The sequence below is a fragment of the Grampus griseus genome, assembly GCF_964374135.1.
Source record: "Grampus griseus genome assembly, chromosome: 6".
NCBI classification, from domain to species: Eukaryota; Metazoa; Chordata; class Mammalia; order Artiodactyla; family Delphinidae; genus Grampus; species Grampus griseus.
In genome coordinates this window covers 85,652,318-85,675,356 of record NC_139000.1, presented here as the reverse complement: position 1 = coordinate 85,675,356, position 23,039 = coordinate 85,652,318, and the positions used below count along the sequence as shown (strand labels likewise).

Below are 23,039 nucleotides of genomic sequence, written 5' to 3'. Positions count from 1 at the left end.
GAGATCTTGACAATATTGAGTATTCCTATTCATGGATATCCTCCATTTATGTAGTTCTTTGATTTTGTTCATCAGAGTTTCGTATTTTTTCTAATCTAGGCCTTGTACATATTTTGTAAAATTTATACATAATTATTTAATTTGGGAGGTACTTGGTATCTTCTTTTTAATTTCAAACTCCACTTGTTCACTGCTGGTATATAAGAAGGTGATTGGCTTTTGTATTTTAACTTGTATCCTGCTACTTTTCTATAATTGCTTATTAGTTCCAGTTTTTTAATCAATTATTTTGGATTTTCTACATAGATAATCAGTTAATCTGTGAACAAAGACAATTTTATTTATTTATTTATTTTTATTTAAAAAAAATTTTTGGCTGTGTTGGGTCTTCGTTGCTGTGCAGGCTTTCTCTAGTTGCAGCGAGCGGTGGCTACTCTTTGTTGTGGTGCGCGGGCTTCTTGATGCGGAGCACAGGCTCTAGGCACGCGGGCTTCAGTAGTTGTTGCTCGCCGGCTCTAGAGTGCAGACTCAGTAATTGTGGCAGATGGGCTTAGTTGCTCCACGGCATGTGGGATATTCCCGGACCAGGGCTCAAACACATGTCCCTGCGTTGGCAGACGGATTCTTAACCACTGCACCACCAGGGAAGTCCTGACAGTTTTCTTTCTTTCTTCCCAATCTGTATAGCTTTTATTTCCTTTTCTGTTCTTACTGCATTAGCTAGACTTTATAATGAAGTTGAAAAAGTATGGTGCAAGGGAACATCTTTGACTTGCACCTGAACTCAGTGGGCAAGCTTCAAGTTTCTTACAATTATTATGATTATTAGTTGTATGGTTTCTGTAGATATTCTTTATCAATTTGAGGGAGTGCCTCTCTAGTCCTAGTTTACTGAAAGTTTTTATATTGAATGGGTTTGGATTTTATCAAATGCTTTTTCTGCATTTACTGATATGATCATGTGATTTTTCCTTTTAGCCTATTGATGTAATGAATTATATTAATTGATTGATTTTCAAAAGTCGAACCAGCCATGCATATTTGGGACAAATTCCACTTGAGCATGATATTTAATTCTTTATACATTGTTGGATTCTAGTATTTTGTTGAGAATTTTTGCATCTATGATCATCAGAGATATTGGTCTCTAAGTTTTCTTTGCTTGTAATGTCTTTGTCTGCTTTCAGTATCAGTGTAATTCTGGCCTCATAGAATGAGTTAGGAAGTATTCCCTCAGCGTCTGTCCTCCAAAAGAGATTGTAAAGAATTGGTATAATTTCTTCCTTAAATGTTTAGTAGAATTCACCAGTGAATTTATCCAAGCCTGGTGCTTTCTGTTTTGAAAGGTTATTACTTATTCATTCCATTTCTTTTAAGAGATGTAGCCCTACTCATTTAGTCTTTTACTTCTTGTGTGAGTTTTGGCAGATTGTGTCTTTCAAGTATTTGGTCCATTTCACTTAGGGTATCAAATTCGTTGGCATAAACTTGTTCAGAGTACTCATTTATTATCCTTTTTTTTTTTTTTTTTTTTTTGCGGTACGCGGGCCTATCACTGTTGTGGCCTCTCCCGTTGCGGAGCACAGGCTCCGGACGCGCAGGCTCAGCGGCCATGGCTCACGGGCCCAGCCGCTCCGCGGCATGTGGGATCTTCCCGGACCGGGGCACGAACCCGCGTCCCCTGCTTCGGCAGGCGGACTCTCAACCACTGCGCCACCAGGGAAGCCCTTATTATCCTTTTGATGCCTTAGGATCTGCAGTGATGTCTCCTCTTTCATTTCTGACGTTAGTAGTTTGTGCCCTCTCTTTTTTCTTAGTTAGCCTGGCTAGTTGATTTTATTGGTCTTTTCCATAACCACCTTTAGGTTTCATTTATTTTCTCTATTGATTTCCTGTTTGCATTTTCATTTGATTTCAGCTCTATTTTTTCTTCTACTTACTTTCGATTGAATTTGCTCTTCTTTTTCTAGTTACCTGAGTTGGAAACTTGGATTATTCATCTTAGATATTTCTTTTTTTTTCTAAATACATATTCAGTGCTATAAATTTCCCTCTAAGAACTGCTTCACTGTATTCCACAAATTTTGATAAGTTATGTTTTCATTTTCATTTAGTTTAAAATAATTTTAAATTTCTCTGGAGGTTTCTTCTTTGATTTGTGTGTTGCTTAGAACTATGTTATTAAATTTCCACATTATTTGAGATTTTCAAGTTAACTTTCTGTTATTGATTCCTAATTTAATTCCATTGTGGTCTGAGAACAGACATTATATGACTTTTGTTCTTTTAAATTTGTTAAGGTATGTTTTATAGCCCAGAATATGGTCTGTCTTGGTGAATGTTCCATGTGAGCTTAAGAAGAATGTGTGTTCTGCTGTGGTTGGATAAAGTAGTCTATAGATGACAATCATATTCACTTGATTGATGGTTTTGTTGCATTCGGCTATGTTCTTATAGATTTTCTGGCTGCTGGATCAGTCCGTTTTTGATAGTGGGATGTTGAAGTCTCCAGCTATGATAGTAGATTCATCTATTTCTCTTTACACTTCTATTAGTTTTTTTCCTCACATAATTTGACAGTCTGTTGTTAGGCCCATACAAGTTAAGGATTGTTATATCTTCTTGGAAAATTGAACCCCTTTTCATTATGTAATGAGCCACATATTCCTGATAACTTTCCTTGCTTTGAAGTCTGCTGTATTTGAAATTAATATAGCTACTCCTGCTTTCTTTTGATTAGTGTTAGCGTGGTATATTTTTCTCCATCCATTTAGTTGTTGTCTTTTTTTTTTTAATTTATTTTATTTATTTATTTTTGGCTGCACTGGGTCTTCGTTGCTGTGCGCAGGCTTCCTCTTGCTGCGGTGAGTGGGGGGCTACTCTCCGTTGCCGTACGCATGCTTCTCATTGTGGTGGCTTCTCTTGTTGCAGGGCACAGGCTCTAGGCACGTGGGCTTCAGTAGTTGTGGCAGGAGGGTTCAGTAGTTGTGGTTCACGGGCTCTAGAGAGCAGGCTCAGTAGTTGTGGCACATGGGCTTAGTTACTCCACGGCATGTGGGATCTTCCCAGACCAGGTATTGAACCAGTGTCCCCTGCATTGGCAGTTGGATTCTTAACCACTGTGCCACCAGGGAAGTCCCATCCATTTAGTTTTAATCTATATGCGTTTTTATATTTAACACAGGTTTATTGTAGACAAGGTATAGTTGGGTCTTGTTTTGATCCACTTTGTCAATCTGTCTTTTAATTGATGCATTTAGACCATTGAGGTTCAAAGTGATTATTGTTATAGTTGGACTAATATCTATTATATTTATTACAGCTTTATATTTGTTGTCCTTGCTATTTGTTCCTCTTTTTGTCTTCTACCCTTTTTCTGCCTTTGGTGGTTCTAACTGAACATTTTATGTGATCTCATTTTATCTCCTTTCTTGGCATATTTGTTACACTTCTTTTTTAAAACTTTTTTAGTGTTTGCCCTGGAGTTTGCAATATACATCGGCAGCTAATCCAAATCCAATACCTTATAATAAAAAAAAATCCTAATTTCTCCCTCTCGTTCCTTATACCATTGCTGTCATTCGTTTCACATACATATGAGCATACGTAAGCATATACATACACATAAACATACATAATTGAGTACATTGTTCATATTATTATTTCTGAGCAAACAATTATCTGTTACCTCAATTAAGAATAGGAAAAATAAAAGTTTTTATTTTGTCTTCAGTTATTTCTTCTTCAATGCTCTTCATGTAGTTCTGAGTTTCTGACCTATATTATTTTCCTTCTTTCTAAAGAACTTCTTTCAACATTTCTTACAAAGCAGGTGTATTGGCAACAGATCCTCTCAATTTTCATTTGTCTGAGAAAGCCTTTATTTCTTCTCCACGTTTGAAGGATAATTTCACAGGGTACAGAATTCTAGATGGTGGGTTTTTTTCTCTCAACACTTTTGTATGTCATTTTACTCTCTGCTTGCTTGCATGGTTTCTGAGAAGTTGGATGTAATCTTATCTCTGTTCCTCTATAGGTAAGATATTTCTTTTCCTCTGACTTCTTTCAGGGTTTTTCCTTATCTTTCATTTTTTTTTTTGGTAGTTGCAAAATGATATGCCTAGGTGTAGGATTTTGGCATTAATCTTGCTTGTGTTCTCTGAGCTTCCTGGAATTGTGCTTTGGTGTCTGACATTAATTTGGGAAAAGTCTCAGTCATTATCATTTCAAATATTTCTTCTGTACCTTTTTCTCTTTCTTCTTCTGTTAGACCCATTATACATATGCTGTATTTTGTAGCTGTGCCACATCCCTTGGAAATTCTGTTCTGGTTTGTTTCAGTCTTTGTCATCTTTGCTTTTCGGATTGCAAGGTTTCCATTCATATATCCTCTAGGTCAGAGATTTCTTTTCCCACCAAGTCTACTAATAAGCTCGTCAAAGGCATTCTTCATTTCTTTTACAGTATTTTTTTATCTCTCATATTTCTTTTTTGGTTCTTTCTTAGTATTTCCATCTCTCTGCTTACATTGCCCATCTGTTCTTGCATGCTGTCTACTTTATCCATCAGAGCCCTTAGCATGTTAATCATAGTTCTTTTTAATTTCCAGTCTGATAATTCCAACACCTCTGCCTGATTCTTCCTCTGTCTCTTCTGATTCTTCTGATTCTTCCTCTGTCTGATTCTTCTGATTCTTCCTCTGTCTCTTCAAATTGTGTTTCTTTCCCCTTTTGGTATGTCAAGTAATTTTTTTCTTAATAGCTGGACAAGATGTGTACTAAGTAAAAGGAACTGCTGTAAATAGGCTTTTTGTAATGTGGTGATGAGATGTGAGGGGAGAGGAAGTGTTCTATAGTCTTATGATTAGGTCTCAGTCTTTCAGTGAGTCTGTGCCTCTGCACTGGGAACTTCATAAGTTTTTCTCAGTTTTTTCTTCCTCTTAAGTGGGATAGTATGCCTAGAGCTGTCTGGAAGTGGTTATTTCCTTTCCCCCTGGTCAGTTAGGCTCTGATAATACTCCTGAGGTCAGGCCTTGTTAAGAAAAACAGAGAGCTCTGTTGTATTTAAAAGTGATTCCCTTTCCCCTCTTTCTGCCTAAAGCAGGGGTGACTTTTTCTCTGATATTTACTATGTGAACCTGGTGGGAACTCCTGGAGGTAAACCTCACAATATTGTGGGGGCCCCTCTAGGACTGAGTCTCCCTGGAGTTTTTAACTTTCAGAGTTGTTCACAGTGACCCTCCAGCCATTTGCTAATTCCAGTTCAGGTTTTCCTACCCAGCACTCGTGCCTGTGGTGGTTTCTACTTGTGGACCTCTGCTCCAGTCAGCTATGATTCCCTGTATTCGCTTTCCTGTTATCTCCAGTCTCGGGGACCAAGGTTTGCCCTGTGTCCTCCCTTCTCTTAAGGATGCAGGAAGAGTTGTTGATTTTTCAGTCTGTTCTGCTTTTTACTTTTGTTAGGACAAAGTGGTGACTTACAAGCTCCTGACATGCAGAATGGGAAACCAGAAGTCTCTATATAGTACATTTTTTAAAAACATTAACTACAGTACCATTATTATATCTTAAAATTGACACTGATTCATGATCATCACCACGTATTTAGGCAGAGAACAAATTCTCCTGTTTGGTTTTTTGGAATTAAGAGTCCAAAGTCCACACATTGCATTTGGTTGATGGGTTCACAAATCTCTTTCAATCTATAGGTTCCTTTTGTTTTGCAAATTATTTCTTGAAGTAATTTTGTTGCTCTTCCCCACTTTCAGGTTACAGAGCATCCTACCACCTTGAGTGTGATAAAGGGTGCATTCGCCCCGTCAACCCTCCACTGACTTAAGATGCTCCCTTAGTCATATACAGCCATCTCTCAGTATCCATGGGGGACTGGTTTCAGGACGCCCGTGGATACCAGAATCCACAGATGCTCAAGTCCCTTATGTAAAATGGCAGAGTACAGTTGGTAGTACAGTTAGCCCTCCTTACCCGTGGATTGAGTTGTACTTAATTTCTGTATGCATTTAGGCCTGTTTTATTATTTTCTGTTCTGTTTCTTTGGCCTATCATATATGTACACATCAGTACCACTTTGTTTTAATAACAGAGTCTTTCTAATATAAAGTAAGGCTATTTCCCACTCATTTCTCTTCTTTTTCTGGGTTTTTCTGGCAATTCTTGATTGTCTTATCTTTCGAGTAAACTTTGAAACCAATTTGTCTAGCTCCAAGAAAGTCAGCTCATGTTATCTGGAGGGAGGCTCATGTTAAATATGTAGATTAACCGAGGAAGAATGGACAACTTGATGACGTTAAGGGTTTCTATCCACCTATTCAAGAACACTTACGTCTTTCCATTTTGTTCAGGTTTACTTTCATGATCTTAAGGAGTCTTTTACATATTTTTCACATATAGGTTTTAGACATTTCTTATTCCTAATGGTTTCATTTATTTATTTATGCTGTAGTAAATGGATCTTCTTCCCATTTTCAAATTGATTTATTACATTTGGAAAGTGAACAGCCTCAAAGCTGCCATCATTCTTTCAGAAGAAGTAGTTACCAATAGAGTATTTGTTGTTTTTTATATATAATTCCTAAAAATAATGTATATTTTAATTTCATTTTTTATGAAAGTTATAACTCAGGAATTTGTTAAGGTAAGATTTAGAAAGAGATATAGAATGTTAAATTATTTGATGCTTTAAAAAAAGGTCAGAACATAATTTTCATGGTTAAGCATATGAAGTCTTTTTTTCTGTCTACTTTAAACTTATGTCAAAATTTATCCAAGAGTCTGAACTTCCTGAGGAGTCTGATCAGTTATCTTTGTTATTTATGTAAGATATTGGATAATAATCAATCTGAAAGTCTATATAATGTGGTAAGTGTGCTCCACATGCATGTGTCCGTCACATCATTTACCTGAGTACACACTGCAGGTTCTAGTGGCTCACCCCAGCAAATTTCATTTTTTACCCTCCAAAGCAATTATTCATAGTATTTACTTTTAAGTAAAATGCTCTTTGCATTTCACCTTGGTAGCTCTATTTCTGATTTATTTAGTCATACATTTTATTGAAGAATATGGTCTTAACAACTTGTATTTCCAGTCTTACTTTTTCAGCAAGAGTTGAATTAAAGGTAATGAGAAGGAGAATGCCCCTCGGCATCCTCTGTGAAACCCCACAAAGCTGCTTCAGAAATTACTGGCGAGAAGGAGGCCTGCTTAGAGAATAGCCACTCCTCCTCGACCAGCAGTGCTCAGATGGAAAGCTGAGGGTAGCGGCTCCACGAGTAGGCCTGAACTCCTTTGCTATTTATTTTACTTGTGATAGCATGTTCTCCCTCAGTAACTAATAAAATTTATTTGGTTTGGAAAATTATGTCTGCTAATCCACAGGGGACAGACTGTCGAGAAATGCTGGGTGGTCTTCAACTTGTCCAATTCTTATGGCTTCAGCTCAGCAAGTTCCCCAAGCAGTGGCGTAAGGGCTGGAGCCTTTCCATGGACACTTTCCCATAGACAGAGCATCCCAGCCACATGCTGACACAGGGAGGCTGATTCACATTACCACCTCCTCACTGGTACCCCCTTTCCCCCAGCCCCTTGAAGAGTTCCCAAGTGTGCTGCGTGGTCATTTAGAAACCACGTACTTTCTTTGACCAAGGTGCCCTGCCCTGTGTTTAGCCTTCCAACTATTTGCTTACCACAATCACCAGTGGAATTTCATCTGGTTTACAATCGGTTGGGTGTCTTTGGCCTTGGCTTCCAAATATAGTCATGTATTTTCAGAAATGGGCAGCCTGTCTTCTTTTAAACAGCAGATGCTTGCTCCTCTCTGCAGTTTAGATAACCTAGAGGAACTTTATAATTTCTTGGCTCAAAAGTCAAACCAGACTCCTTACGTCTATCCCTGGGGTTGCCGTAATAGCCACCTGCAGGCTGCACGTTGTGTAAAACCTTTCTGGGAGGGCTTATGCAATCCTTTCATAAGTCTGTGGAGTACAAGTAATTCTGCATGACATGGCCTCTAAGGTAAACATAAATCCATTGCTTCAAAAATATTGAGAAGTTTGATAACTAGTTGGAGAATTTTTTCTACATACTGGAATGAATGAGCCAATGAACAAATGAAAGAAAGAGTGGGTGTGTGACTGACCAAGCAACTGACCTCATGCAGTAACTGTGAGTGTCAAGTAGGGTGACGATACACTTATAAATTGTAGACCGTGACACTTTTGAGAGTTAAAAGAGGTACCTATTATAATTATGGTGGGATAACAGACACAAGCCTGTCCCAGGCACACTGGAACATATTTAAATGGGTCTAGTGCCTATAAAATATTTAGCAGGGTGCCTGGCACCCAAAATAAATACTCAATAACTGTTAGCTTGTTGCTGTTATTATTGTTGTTGACTTTAATAATAATTATATTATTTTTGATAATGTTTTATTAGGTTTTCTCAAGCTTATATCTTTTCCTCCTAATGAAATTATCACTGAACTAAGTCCAGACGTAGCTAAATTTCCATTGCTGAAAAAGCTAATACAGCCTCCAAAGATGCTAAATAAGAAAAAAATAAATTACAAGAAAAGGCTAGCCTTCAACCAAGCTTCTAGTTTTATGTTTTTTCAGCTCCAATAAGAAAAAAATCAGGCTTTAAGGCTTTAAATCTGGCAATCCAGTGGTTAGGACTCGGCGCTTTCACTGCTGGGGCCCAGGTTCAATCCTGGTCAGGGAACTAAGATCCCAAAAAACGTGCAGCACAGCCAGAAAAAAAAAAGAGAGAAAAATCAGTCTTTAAGTATTGTCAGTATAAGTGAATGTCTAAACGAAGAAAAACTAGTGTAATACCAAGGACAAAAAGTTAGCAAAGCAGTAGTAGTAACTAATACTCCCATTTCTATCTATCCTGGCATCCTCTTTTTTTTCTTTTTTTTTTAATCTTACTAAGATATGATCACAAAATTAGTTATTGAAAAAGTTTACTTTTCAAGTAAAAACCTGCTGATACTGATTTGTAATAGACGTTCCATTATGTTTGCATTTGTACGTTTCCTTTGGTGTTGCTGCTCTTTGCTTTAAGAAGTGACTTCTCTGCACATATAAGTGATAATGATGGCACAGTTTCCTCAAATTTGATATACTTCTTCGATCAAGTTTTCATGGAAATACACCTTTGAAATGTAATAGAGAATATTCTTTCCGGGTCCTTGGAATTAAGTAGTTCTCCAAAAATGTTGGTCCTGATTTCTGTGGGCTACTCCGGCAGCCCAGGCAGCCCTTGATCTCTTTCTGGTTTGGAAAGATGGAACACTGCCTGCGTTCCTCTTGAGTAAGGAAGCTCCTTTCTCTCCTCTACCTCTCAGACAGTGTTAGAACACATTCTCTACCGATGATCACCGCCCTCCGGAACCTCTCTTGCAAAGTATTGAATTCCATATTTTGGTTTTGCTATAAAAAGCATTTGGAGCCAAAATTATTTAATAAGCATCTGGACCAATTTCTTAACCTGATTACATCTTTTTCAAGAGGATGGGGCACACAACTAGCTTACTAAATTGAGTATTTGGGGAAACAAAGTACAGTTTTTTAAATGTCCAGGAGGCATCTGTCCAGAAGAGTCTAATAGCAGGAGATGTTGGACAGGGTAGAGTGTCCTGTCCAGGCCTCTCCTGCTCTGTGTCAGAAATTATGAAACTGCTATGATGCAGAAAACTTCCTGTGATTATTAGGAAGGAATTTTGGAGAGCCAAGTTTTTAATCTTAATCTATTTTTCTTGAATTTTGATCAGTATCCAGCCTAGATGGATGGAATAACTATAGACAGAGTAGGAAAAGGACAGCCTTAGAGTTTCTGTAACTAACACATATTGAATAGAATGAAAATTTTCAGTGTCCCTAAAAACGTTTTTCTTTTTTTACTTTATTGGCTCTTTAACATTTCCACAGAAATATATACACTTTATCAGGTCAGGTCAAACAGTGCAGAAGTATATACAGAAAATGTCAATTATCCCCTCCTTATCACACTGTAGTACTTCTGGTAACCATACCTTATACTCTTGTAAACATTAGAAATCTATGTGAAACAATTTTCTCTCTTTTTTTAATAAGCTTTTTTAAAAAAGCAAAAAGAAAAACAGCATTGCATCATACACATGACTCTGGAACCTGTTTTTTAACCAACATAGCTTGGGTATCCCTCAAGGGATATAGATCCAATTCATTATAAAATAGGAACATATTTCCTGATATGAATGGACCTTAATTTATTTAGCTATTTGCCAATGGATACATTCAAGTTGTTTCTAATTTTTTCTTTAAATATTGCTGCAATAAATACCTTCTAAGTAATGCCTTTATTTCTGCCAGGCAGATTCACAAAAGTATGGTTATGAAGACGAGGGATATGTGTATTTTACAGTTTATTAGGTGGTATCACATGACTTAACCAAAAGGGCAAAGCCATTCCCTGTCCCACTTCTGAGAACACCCATATCCTATACCTGCTTTAGCACCGGATGTTATCATTCATCTAAACATTTGCTGATGTGAGCATGAAAAAATGATACCTCCTGGATGTGTTAGTTTACCCTTCTATACTATTAATAAGGTTGAAAATCTGCATATTTTTATTGGCCATTTGCACTTCTTTTATAATTTGCCTTCTTTTTTCCTGGTTTTATTGAAATATAATTTATATATAATGTAAATTATATATAATTTACATTTACAGTCCAGCCAAATTCTGTTATGCAATATATTAAGATCATGTTGCTTTGGTAATTTCTTCATCCAAGATTAATTGTAGTTAGGTTTTTGATGTTTTAGAGAAAAATAGATTTTTTTTGGTTAATAGATGATTCAAATACTAAACATGAGCCCATAGATTTAATCATTTACAACAATTAGTAGAGTGTGCTATGAATCAAGGGTAATAAAAAGACAATTGTTAACATATACATTTTTCAAACTGTGTCTGAGAATAGAACAAAAATTTTATGTTCTTACTAACTTGAGTATAGAACTTACACAACTCTTATGTAAATTTGTAACTGAGCAATATCTTTTAATTCAGATATTTGCTGGAACTACCATTTTACACTAGCTTCCTTTTACATTTGTTCATATCTATCTACTGTTCATCATTCTTAACAGCTCCTGCCTCTGTGCACTGGGCATCACTCGGCCACCATGACCTCATGATAGAAACTACACTGCACATATTGCTGCTCAGAGGGCTTAGGAATGGGACTGCCTCTGAAGAACTCTCACTGAAGTGAGAAACTTTTCTAATGATGTACATATTTATTTCACATAGGTCCTCAAAAAAGATAAGGTGTGATATGAGCAGGTGTTATTTGGGAAGGGAGGAGCCACTGTGCGGCCAAGTTCTTCCCCCTGCACCTCAGAGCTTCCCTGCCTCCCAGCGGCTTTCTGGCTCTGAGACAGAGGCTATAGACACCCTCTCCCTACTCCCAAGGGGTGTTCTTCTCTCTCAAGAAAGCTGGACAGAAATCCCTTCCCAGGCGTCTGTTAATGTGGCTAAAATTGGCTGATAGCCTGGACTATTGAAAAGACTTCCCTAGACACTGAAGGGAGTGAACACAGGGTCCAGGCATCTGGCTCACCCGGGAAAACTGTCTGCTTTCACCCCTGTACCAGGCCTCAGCTTCTGAGCAACATCCTCCACTCTCCTACCTGCAGAGTGGAGAGGCCTATGTGTGACTTGAGGCTGAGGACTGGCTCCAGCACCAGACCTCCTAGGTTCAAATCGTGGCTGTGAGTCCTCCATCCCACTCCAACCTCAAAAAATAAGGATAATAATGGTACTTGTTTTGTAGGGTTGTTATGAGGATTAAAATACAAGTAAAATGCTTAGCATTGTTCCAGGTGAGACCTTAATAAATGGCAGCTACTGGCCCTTCAGCCTCTCCAGCTCCTCTTCATCCGGCCCATCAGCAGTCAGCCCAAAGCACCACCTTTCAGGAGCACACAAGGCCACCACCCTGTGTGGCTTCCTGTTGTCACTCACTCCTAGCACAGCCGTACCTCTGAAGACCAGTCTGCAATGCTGGCTGCACTTCCACTCTTCTCCTCATGGACTCTGCCTTCAGCTTCCATCACTCCATCCCCATCCAACACTTTTTTTGGGGAGGTCACAAAGGGCCTGCCCGACGCAGTGCTCGTGCTTCCCTCCGCATGTCCTCAGCCTCTCCGCAGACTTGGTTACAGCTGGACTGGCCTTCTCTTCCTTGGTGACATGGTTCTCTGCTTCTGTCTCCTGAATGTCTGGCACTCCTCCTTCTGTCTGCAGCTCCCCCACCTCTTCCTTTACCTGTTGAAGCTCCTTGGGGCACAGACCTGGGCCCTCTCCCCACTCAGACCTCTGTCCCTCAGAGTTCTCCTCCATTCTCTTGCTGCTCCATGCCAGCTGACAGCTCCCTAATACAGATCTTCAGCCCAGATCTCTCCCCAGAACTTCCAACTTGGATATTCAAGGACCTACGTCATGCCTCTGTTGGATTGTGCCTCAGGCATTCTAAATTCACACACCCCAAACTAAGCTCTCAGTAAATCCTTCACAAATCTTCTCTTCCCTTCCTTCCATTGAGTAAATGGTATGTCCATCCATCTTGCAGCTCGAGAAACTTGCGACAGCCTTGATTCCTACCTCGTCTTCACCAGCTCTCATCAAATTCATTGCCAGTATCTCTTGATATCACTGCTAAAATACACTATCTCTCCTTCTCCAGTGCCACCCAGGTCCAAGCTAACACCAGCTCCCCCTGGAAATTTGCACCCACTCTTTTCTCTGAACTGAGTTCTCCATGCAGCAATTAGAGTGATCTTTGAAATGTAAATTGGATCCTGGCACTCCTCTGTTTAAAACCTTCTGGGCCAGGGCTTCCCTGATGGCGCAGTGGTTAAGAATCTGGTGGCCAATACAGGGGACACGGGTTCGAGCCCTGGTCTGGGAAGATCCCACATGCTGTGGAGCAACTAGACCCATGTGCCACAACTACTGAGCCTGTGCTCTAGAGCCCACGAGCCACAACTGCTGAGCCCACGTGCCACAACTACTGAAGCATGCGCACCTAGAGCCCATGCTCTGCAACAAAAGAAACCACTGCAATGAGAAGCCTGTGCACCGCAACAAAGAGTAGCCCCCACTCACCACAACTAGAGAAAGCCCGCGTGCAGCAACGAAGACCCAACGCAGCCAAAAATAAATTAATTAATAAATTAAAAACAAAAACAAAAACCTTCTGGGCCAGAATAAAACACCAGACCCTTGCCTTGCCTGTGGTCCTGCACAGCCTCGTCACAGGCCGCCTCACCTTTGCTCTCTTCTGACACAGCTGCTGTTCCCTCTGCTGAGGTGCTCTTCCCGGTACTACCTTGCCTATCCCACCAAGCTAGTCTCTAGCTAAACTCAACTGGAGAGGCTGTCCCTGACCACCTGATCTAAATTGGGCCCCTCCTGATATTCTCTTTTTCCTCAGCCCGTCCTTTTCCTTCATTGCCTTTATCACAGTTGATGTGTGTGTGTGTGTGTGTGTGTGTGTGTGTGTGTATGTATGTATACCTCCCACTGGGCCCTAAGCCGCTAAGGATACAGATTAGGTCTGTTTGTTCCCAGTTGTTTGGCCTGTACCCAGCACATTGAGTGCCACATGGGAAGTGCTTAGTCATCTTCCTTGAATGCGTGACTACCAGCTCCTTGCCATCGAGTATAACAGGGGTGGTGGCATGGGAATGGCAGCCCAAAGCACCGGTGCCACAATAGAGGACATCCATAGTGTGGCCCCAGAATGTGCCAGGTGATACGAGTTTGCGGCACCATGGCAGTTCTTCATTGCCAGGTATGGAGAGGGAAGGGGGTCCTGTAAGACTTCCCAGAAGAGCTGAAGCTCAGGGTGAGATGGGAGTTATAAAGAGGGTCGGATGAGGGCCATGCCTCTCTTCCTTTCTCCTGCCCTTCTGCCTGCTCCTGTGACAGACCCTACAATTCTTCAGCCTCTTTCAGTCTTGCCCCAGAGTTAATCTAGGACAAGGTCTACAGGAGTTAGGCTATGGGAGAAGAACAAAAAGGAACTACTAGAAATTGCTACCCTGTGTCTTTGCCTATTCATTTCCTGCCCCTGTACCCATTCCCTGGGCTTCATGCCAGCTCCTGCAGAGAAATGGCCCAGAAGTGATGGTGAAGGGAAAGACCCTGAAGGGATTGTTGGGTAATGGGAAACCTTTGTGTCCCCAGTTTTCATTTTTCTTATTAAAAGCAGTAAACATCTTTAGCAGAACCTGGAAAAGCACTCTGCTCTCTGTGGTCCTGCAGGTGAAAGGGCAGGAGGCCTTGGAAAAGCAGGACTGAGAGAAGAAAGCCAAGTTTCCACCAGATTCACAGGGAGGGCCCCCTGCCGGTGGCTCAGAGTTAGACAGATGTCCCCCTAGAGCTCCCTCCCAGGAGAAGTAGAATCCCTGATTCACTGACCTGACATAGGAGGAATCTCCAAATACATTATCCTATAGAAATGTAACTATACAAAATGGTTAGGGTCTATAGTGTATCATGCTGTGGACCAACTGGATCAACCAGTCCAACCAGCTTTTATGAAATTATTACTAAAGAGAATTTTCAACAGATTTACAAATACAGTGATTAAATATTTACTATGTGCCAAGAACTGTCCTAAGCACTCACTGTACATGTGTTATTATTGCATTTGATCCTTCTGACAGCACTAGGAGGGAGGTAGGCCTGTTTTACAGATGAGTAAACTGAGGTTTAGAGGTTAAGTAACTTTCCCAAGGTCATATAGTGAGTAGGTGGTGGCTCTGGGACTCAAACCCAGGGCTGACTCCACATTTTAAACCATTAGGATGCACCTTCAAACATAACTGTTTCTTAAATTAGGGACTGCATTTACCTGGATATCTCAAGGCCTTTTTCCATCACATTTTTTATCACTCTCTTTCTTCCTTCACTATATATTTATTTGTCCTTTTTGAAAGCATTTTTTTTTCTTGAGTTGAAGTGGAAGCATATTTGCAAAGGGATACTTGGTACATATTCGTTGATACTATAAATATTAACTGCTACTATGACCACAATGAAAAAAAGTCACAGATTGGATTTGTTATTGCATTTTGAACTCTTTTTTTTTTTTTAAGAGTATAATTGCTTTACAATGTTATGTTAGTTTCTGCTGTACAGTGAAGTGAGTCAGCTATATGTATAGCTATATCCCTTCCCTCTTGGACCTCCCTCCCACCCCCCCAATCCCACCCATCTAGGTCGTCACAGAGCACCGAGCTGAATTCCCTGTGCTATACAGCAGGTTTCCCCTAGCTATCCATTTTACACATGGCAGTGTATCTATGTCAAACCCAATCTCCCAATTCGACCCACCCTCTCCTTCCCCCACTGTGTCCACCCGTCCGTTCTCTACATCTGTATCTCTATTCCTGCCCTACAAATAGGTTCACCTGTATCATTTTTCTAGATTCCACATATATGCGTTAATATACGATATTTGTTTTTCTCTTTATGGCTTACTTCACTCTGTATGACAGACTGACTCTAGGTCCATCCACATCTCTACAAATGACCCACTTTCCTTTTTATGGCTGAGTAATATTCCATTCTATATATGTGCCGCATCTTCTTTATCTATTCATCTGTCGTTGGACATTTAGGTTGTTTCCATGTCCTGGCTACTGTAAATAGTGCTGCAATGAACATTGGGGTACATGTGTCCTTTTGAATTATGGTTTTCTCAGGGTATATGCCCAGTAGTGGGATTGCTGGGTTGAATGGTAGTTCTATTTTTAGGTTTTTGAGGAACCTCCATACTGTTCTCCATAGTGGCTGTATCAATCTACATTCCCACCAACAGTGCAAGAGGGGGTTCCCTTTTCTCCACACCCTCTCCAGCACTTATTGTTTGTAGATTTTTTGATGATGGCCATTCTGACCCATGTGAGGTGATACCTCATTGGAGTTTTGATTTGCATTTCTCTAATGATTAGTGATGTTGAGCATCTTTTCATGTGCCTCTTGGCCATCTGTATGTTAGATCTTCAGCCCATTTTTTAATTGGGTTGTTTGGTTTTTTGATGTTGAGCTCCATGAGCTGTTTGTATATTTTGGAGATTAATCCTTTGTCAGTTGCTTCTTTTTTCAGTGACTCATTTATATTAAAGTTTTGTTTATTTCTTACTGAAAGGAAGAAGATTTCTCTCCCCGCGTCAGCTATACTCTGCCTCTGGCTTTGGCACCTTCCCAGCCTTGAAAATACAATGCTGCATCTTTTTGAAAAGCTTATCTCCAGTGAGAGAAATTTTCTGAGGAGGATCGAATGTTTTATGAAAGACTCATTGCTGGTATGTGCCGGGTTTTGATGAGGAGAAAAATCCTTAAAGACGATGCTGGGTATCATTTCTTTTAGTCAGCACAAGCGAAAAAAAATGTAAACTAAAGAGCGATTGGCACCTTTTAAAATAATTATCTATCTACATTTTATTTTTGAAATGCCTAATGTAGCGGGCTTTTCTGCATACTTAGAGCATGTGTTAAAAATAAGGTGAGGGAATTCCTTGGTGATCCAGTGGTTAGGACTTGGTGCTTTCACAGCTGTGGCCCCAGGTTCAATCCCTGGTCGGGGGACTAAGATCCCACCAGCCCACAAGCTGAGTGGCACGGGCAAAAAAAAAAGGCAAGCTTCGAGATTTACTTGATCATTGCACCTTATATTGCATATTCACAAGAATTGACCTGACATTTGGACAACAAATTTTTTAAAACAGTATTTCTCATTTCCACATGAAAAGTTAAGTTTTAAAAAGTGAGGATCTTATGAACAATAGGAGGAATCAATTAACAAAGAAAAGCATTCAAAAAATAAACTTTTAACCCTTCACTAGAGGAAAAATAAAATACTTAAAAGATACAAAACAAAACCCCAGAAAAGTGGTTAAAACAACAAAAACAACTGAGAATTATGTCAGTTTTCTTTTGGTGTCAGCCTGCCAGCCTTGACCCCTCCCTCCATTCAGGGGCTGCCCAGTCTCCCCTCTACTCAGCACTTCTCAGGCCTGGGAAGTCGGGGGCTCAGTGGGCCAAATGGGCCCCATTGCCTAATCCAGTGTCAGGGGCCCAAGCCCTCCGGCAGCCCTGGGAACTGACCAATGCGGATGCTTTCCCTCTGTGGGAGGCAGCTCTGGAATTTATGTGCATTTTTGTAAGAACAGGAATAAAGACCAACGCACTCTGAAAAAAACAATTAAAAAACTACAGGAGGTGTCATGCTTCTGGGGCCTCTTACAGGAACTTCAGTAGGCTCTAACATGTTTTCTCATTAGCTTTTGTAACCTAGGGGAGATATGGGGCAGAGATTTGCTTCCTTTTGTACAGATGGAGAAACTTAGCTCAAGGGAGATGGTGAACCGTCAGATCTTATGTTGGTGTTCAGGAAACTGGGCGGAGGAGAGTGCGTGCCTCCCTGCTGAGCTGAGGCGTGTGTTGGGCGGGGGTGAGTCTCTGCCTAGAGTGCGCTGAGGTTGGCTGAGTTTGCACAGCCCCCCCTCCGACACCTTCTATTTGTTTAATTCACTTAGAACTTCCTGGTTTTTTTCTTTCTCTTTTAAATTGGAGGCTGTGTAAGAGAATCATAATTGAATCTGCTGCCTTCTTACAATATCCCAGTTCTCTTTTTAGGTCCTGATCAGTCCCTACCAGCTCACGTGTGTGACCATGGCCGTGCTTGCCTTCTCCCTATTTCCTGGGCTCCCCTTTGCCTTCCCATTCTGGGGCCTCCCAGGTGACCATGGGTAGTGTTGTAGTCTCCAGCAGTCATGATGCTTTCATCTGCAAGTTAGCTGGCACAAATTGAACCCAACTGATTTAGAAGTTTATAGTGTCTGATAGAAAAAAAGAAAAGAAGATAGGTATAAAGACTGAGAGAGCCCAAAGAGAGTTACTTTTAGGAAAATTCTCCTTGACCTCATCATTCACAAGAGTTGCATATTATGGTGAAAAATAAGAAGGCACTTTATATAAAAATAATTATAATAAAATTCAGTATAAACAAAGGCTTTTAGAAGCCCCTGGCAACCTATTCAAAACATTACCTTTATTATCAGGTAAATCTATTTCTAACTTAAATATACGTGCTATAATTTAATTTGCTCTGGTCCTTTTTCAGTGGCAAAATATAGTAACTGAGCTATTTTCTTGCTTTCAAGGTTCTCATTCAATTTCCTTTAAGCCTTCTCCCTATAGAAAAATTCCAGTTTCATCGACTTCTCTAAGTTGGTTTGATTCAGCAACCTTGTGATTCTTCTCTGAGCCTCTTTGCGTCCTTTTCCCTGTGGCCCTAGGGCCTGAGCAGCACTTCAGTAAACACAGGATACTGTGTATGAGAGAGAGAGCAGGCGCTCCCATTAAACATCGCATTGTATAACCTTCCGTCTCCAATTTACAGTGTAAAATGATTTCCCCCAAACAGTTTTGAAGTCAGTTGATTTACCAAAAGCATTTATCAGGATCATGTGTGTAGACATTCAGAGCTTCCATTGTGGTTAAAGGGGGGATTCCAGAGGGTGTTATTTGGTTTAATTTATTGTGGCATTGGCAGGATGTAACCCCTCTGTGCCTTATGGTTCAAGGACGTAATTATAATACAGAGCTGCAAGTCCTTGATTGGCGTGGGCTGCTCTCCTCAGGCATACTGGGCCAAAAAACCCGGCAGGCTGGAATAAGCCTGTGACATGACTGAGTGATTGGAAGGGTAACCTGAAGAACCTGCTTCCTAATTGCATCATCTGATTCATTTATCATAGCACAATATCTTGGTGCAGTGACAGGACTGTGCATAAGTATCAGAGAGATCTTGAAGACTCAGCTAGCACAGGACTGCGGTACTTTTCCTCCAGAAGAAACTCGATGCCTATTACATTAGAGCTGGACTCTGAGAGTAATTAAAGTGTGATGGTCTACATAACTTGTATTTTATATGGAGCACTGTTAATTATGTTTCCATCTCTTGGGACTATCCAGAATTAGCCCTAGAAATTCTATAGTTACCAAGATGTTGCAAAAACAAAAGATAAAAGTGTAGTACAGGTTGTACAAAGTGAAATAATCTCCCCAAATGTTCTTTGGCCTCTCAAGGATGCAAGGCTTGGTATTTTCCATTAAGACTATGAATAATAAGCCACTAACCTAATAATCACCTGAATTCTAAGTGCATGTATATGTTTTTGACTTCTAAAATAAAATAAAAGTAAGTTTTCAAAACCTGTTTACTTTTGAGACTCACCCTTTGGCTCTCGTGGGCTGGACCTCCCCCAAGTACATGCCCACCTGCCACATTTGGTGCTCCTAAATAAACCAAGGTATTAACTCAGTTTGTCACCTACTGAGCAGACTGACACTTTTCAAAAGCAGATGGTCTTGTGTGTCCCTTGACAGAACAGGCAATGGAAGACCTAATCCGTAGCTTCAGACCTGACCTTAAAAACTGATGTCACCAAAAGCAGTGAAAGCCACTTGCTAATTATTCAGCTTTCTTGGCACTGTTTGGTTTCCCAAGGCTGGCCCCAAATCAGAAGGATGTTATGTTTCGCAGTTACAATTCTGTTTGTGGAGCCCAGAAAGCTATTGTTTATATTCCACATTTGAATGAAAAGTGCTGGCTGGGTGGCACTGTGCTTGGCCGCCCTGCTGCATGCCAGGGCCGGGATATACCCTGGTTCCCATGCCCTCCCATTTGATCCTTCTCTGGCTGGCCCCTCCAGCGGGATCTAGAGATTTGCCCACGAAAGAGTGCGGGGGTGGGGTGGGGGGGGGTTGGTTTTGTTTATTCAGATTTTAAATCAGGAAACACTCCTGGTATTCTCTTCATAGTGCCCTTAAAATTAGTTCTTTATCTTGTCAACTATACCTCAATAAAGATAGGGTGAAAAAGTAGTTCTTGATCTAAAGGAGCTTAAGAATAATAAACATGCAGATACCTCAGTGTCCTGCTTGACCTCCCTCATATGAGATAAGATGCATTCTTGTTTTCATTCTCCAGATAGCAATCATAGCCACTTCCAAAAGAAAAGGAAACTTCTTTTACACAAAATTCCAAACACAGCTCCTCTTTAATAAAAAATTATACTGAAGAATTAACTCCACATCCTGGATGATGTCAGTTTTCTCTGTTTGAATAACTTCTTACTAATGTTCTAGGGTTTTCTTTTCCTGCTTTCTCATTAGCAGTCTTTTAAGCATTTCGTTTTTGAGCTCTTTAATGTGATGCATGTAATTTAACGAAAGCTGAGGTAGATAATTTAGCAGTGATAGAATAGAAAAGTGTGGAGGTGGTTTCTGCTTGTAGCTAAGAGGTAAAAAAAAAAAAAAAATCTCAGTAATTGCACTTTCCAGCATCGACCTCATGGGGGCACCAGATCACCCAGCATTGTCTGTAAAGAAAGAGGCCTAGATCTCATGTTCTGTTTTCACTGCTGAGGATGCAGGACTTGGCAGCCAGTCAGGGATGAAGGGAGAGAAACAAAAAAAAAGAAAAACCAAAAAGAGAAAACAAAACAGGGCAGTAGTTGACCTGGGAGGTCACTGCCACTCAGAGGCTGCGCCAGGAAGCAGCAGGGGACTGAAGAGCTATCTTCCCGGCTCAGGCTACACAAACCAACAGGATAGAGGCCACTGGGCGAGGCTAGAAGAGGAACTTCAGATTTGGGGGATTTTGCTCTGCTTCCAGAGCTGGCATCCCTGTGTCTTAACCCTCTCAGAGAGCACGGGTAAATTTAAAATACAAAAGTACATTTGGTACTTGTTAATTTTTTTTTTAAGCCCAGAAATGACAGATTTATCACTAATTAAACAATAATTGCATTATGGAGTACTGAAAAAAAATTGCTTGTAGTATAAACAACATCTGGTAAAGATTAAAAAGAAAGAATCATTTTTCCAAGCTCAAATTTGTTGAAAGAAATGTGAATGTTTTGAAACAAAACAGATCTTAAAATGCAAAAGGGATATTTACCGTCCTAAGTTTGGTATTTGAAAGAAATGAAGAAAATGGCATAATAAAAGAAAATACATGTTTATAAAGGTCCCTTATTTTACATGACAGAGGTGAAGTTTTTCATATAAGTAGATTTTTTTTTAAACCAAATTGTTTTTGAACTCAGTAAAGGAGTTTTTTGAAATGAAACTTACGAAAAATCTTTTTTTTAAAGAAGAGTGTTACTTCTTGATGAATAGTCACCTTTTAACTTATATATTAAGACAAGGGCTCCTGCCTGTCAAGGGTTTGGAAGAGTCAGCTACACAGTGGGACGTGATTGCCGGCTGTCGGGTAAACTGGAGGAAAAGCGTCTCATCAGCAATTAATTAAAAAAAAAAGAAACTCTGCTCCGGAGTGAACTATATAAAACTACATAAAAACAGATTATGAAAGAGAAGCTATCCCAGGCTTACTGAACTTCAGTTTATCTCTCACCTGAAATTTCTCTCTTTATTTTTTTAGGAAAAATATCTATGAAGGGTGATAAATGTAGATGGCTTGAGAATTTTTTTTTTCTGTGTCTTCACTGCCTTTTTGTTTTTTATGAGAGGCATTCACTTTTCTCTGTGAATTACCTCAAATCATAGTATAATTTCCCTTTCTGGTTTGTATTCTTTTTCTCCCCTCTACCCATACTCTTTCTTTCTCGCACACACAAAGAATCAAAAAATGATAGAAAAAAGGAAAGATTTCTTCCTGAGAATTCTGTTCTTCCGTTTTCTTGGGCCTCTTTCAAGTGGCAGGTGGCTTGTAATAATCATTGATGAATCGGGATGAAAACAGGTTAGACACTAAGGACAGAGAGCAAGTATTGATGTTATTTGTACAGTTCACGGCACAGAATGACAAACTGGCCTCTCCCTCACCTCTGCCTACAATGCAGGCCCAGAGAACGCAGCCGCCGCGCACTTCTCTATGTTGCTTAGTCTTCCCTTGTTTTTTCGAGGGATGGAAATGGGCTGTCCTTCTGGGCAGAGAGGAGATGAGCAATGCAGTTCTGGGTAGCTGTGGCAGAGGTAAAGGGATGAGCACCCCAGAACAATCTGGTCCATAAGAAAAGGAAACCAGAGTCTGGAGCTCACCGTCATCATCTTCCGTTCATCCTCTGACGTTGAGTGAAAGAACTGGGGGCAGCGTGAGGGGAGAGAAGAAGGGCATAACTCCTGTTACTGATGGCCTCCTGGTAACATAGTTTCCCAAGACTTGAAATAATCTGTACACGGAAATCGTTAGACCATTTGGAGAAGAGAAGAGCTTGAGAAGGAACAGATTTTGGTAGGATGGAGAAAAACAGACAAACAGATGGAACCCAAGAAAGGTTTTCTTTTCTGTCCTCATTTTCAAGAAAGGTTTTCTTTTCTGTCTTCATTTTAACAGGAAAGATAATTGCCTGGATTGTGGGGCTTCGGAGCTAGGGTGTGGAGCTCTGGGTTGCAGAGTGACCTGTTGTGTTAATGTAGGGTTCTGTTTTAAAAATAAAACAGGATACAGAGGGGTTAAATGTTTGCCTCTTCCCTCACATGGATGCTGTAAAGATTTAGGGGGGAAATTTATGGCTTCCAGAGGAGCATAAATTAAGACTTTAATTCTATTTAGAGGATTCCCTTGATAAGAAAAGCGGCTTACGTTTGCTTTTGTGATTTGATGTCACTGGGACACATGCCTGGCCTGTGAGCACTCCAGGCTTCATGAGGGGACTCAGTGACCTTGAAATTATGTGCTCGGGAAGTGTGAAGAGCGTCATGTTTAAAACCATCCGTAAAGGCTGCAGATGAGAAAGCTGTTCACAACTCTGGAGTGGCGAGGGAGACTGGTTTTTAAATCAAAATCTCTGCCATTGCTGTTTCAAGCCTGGTCACCTCCAGGAGGTTCCTCTGCCTCCTAACATCTTATCTGTTTTAAAAGCTAAAACAGGTTGTAGAAGCAGGTTGAGAGCAACCAAAGGTCTGAAATATTTGGAC

The 23,039-nt window shown here is 40.3% G+C and overlaps 1 protein-coding gene across 1 annotated transcript in view; it reads left to right on the top strand.

Moving 5' to 3' along the window:
* The window catches only part of FANCC (FA complementation group C), a gene marked incomplete at its 3' end in the record, with an annotated part of 173,649 nt that overhangs the window by 122,534 nt on the left and 28,076 nt on the right, over positions 1–23,039 (top strand). Inside the window, exon 7 of the mRNA XM_082656763.1 lies at positions 16,234–16,390. Within this exon, the coding sequence (XP_082512889.1) occupies positions 16,234–16,390 (157 nt within the window). The remainder of the gene's footprint in view (positions 1–16,233; positions 16,391–23,039) is intronic.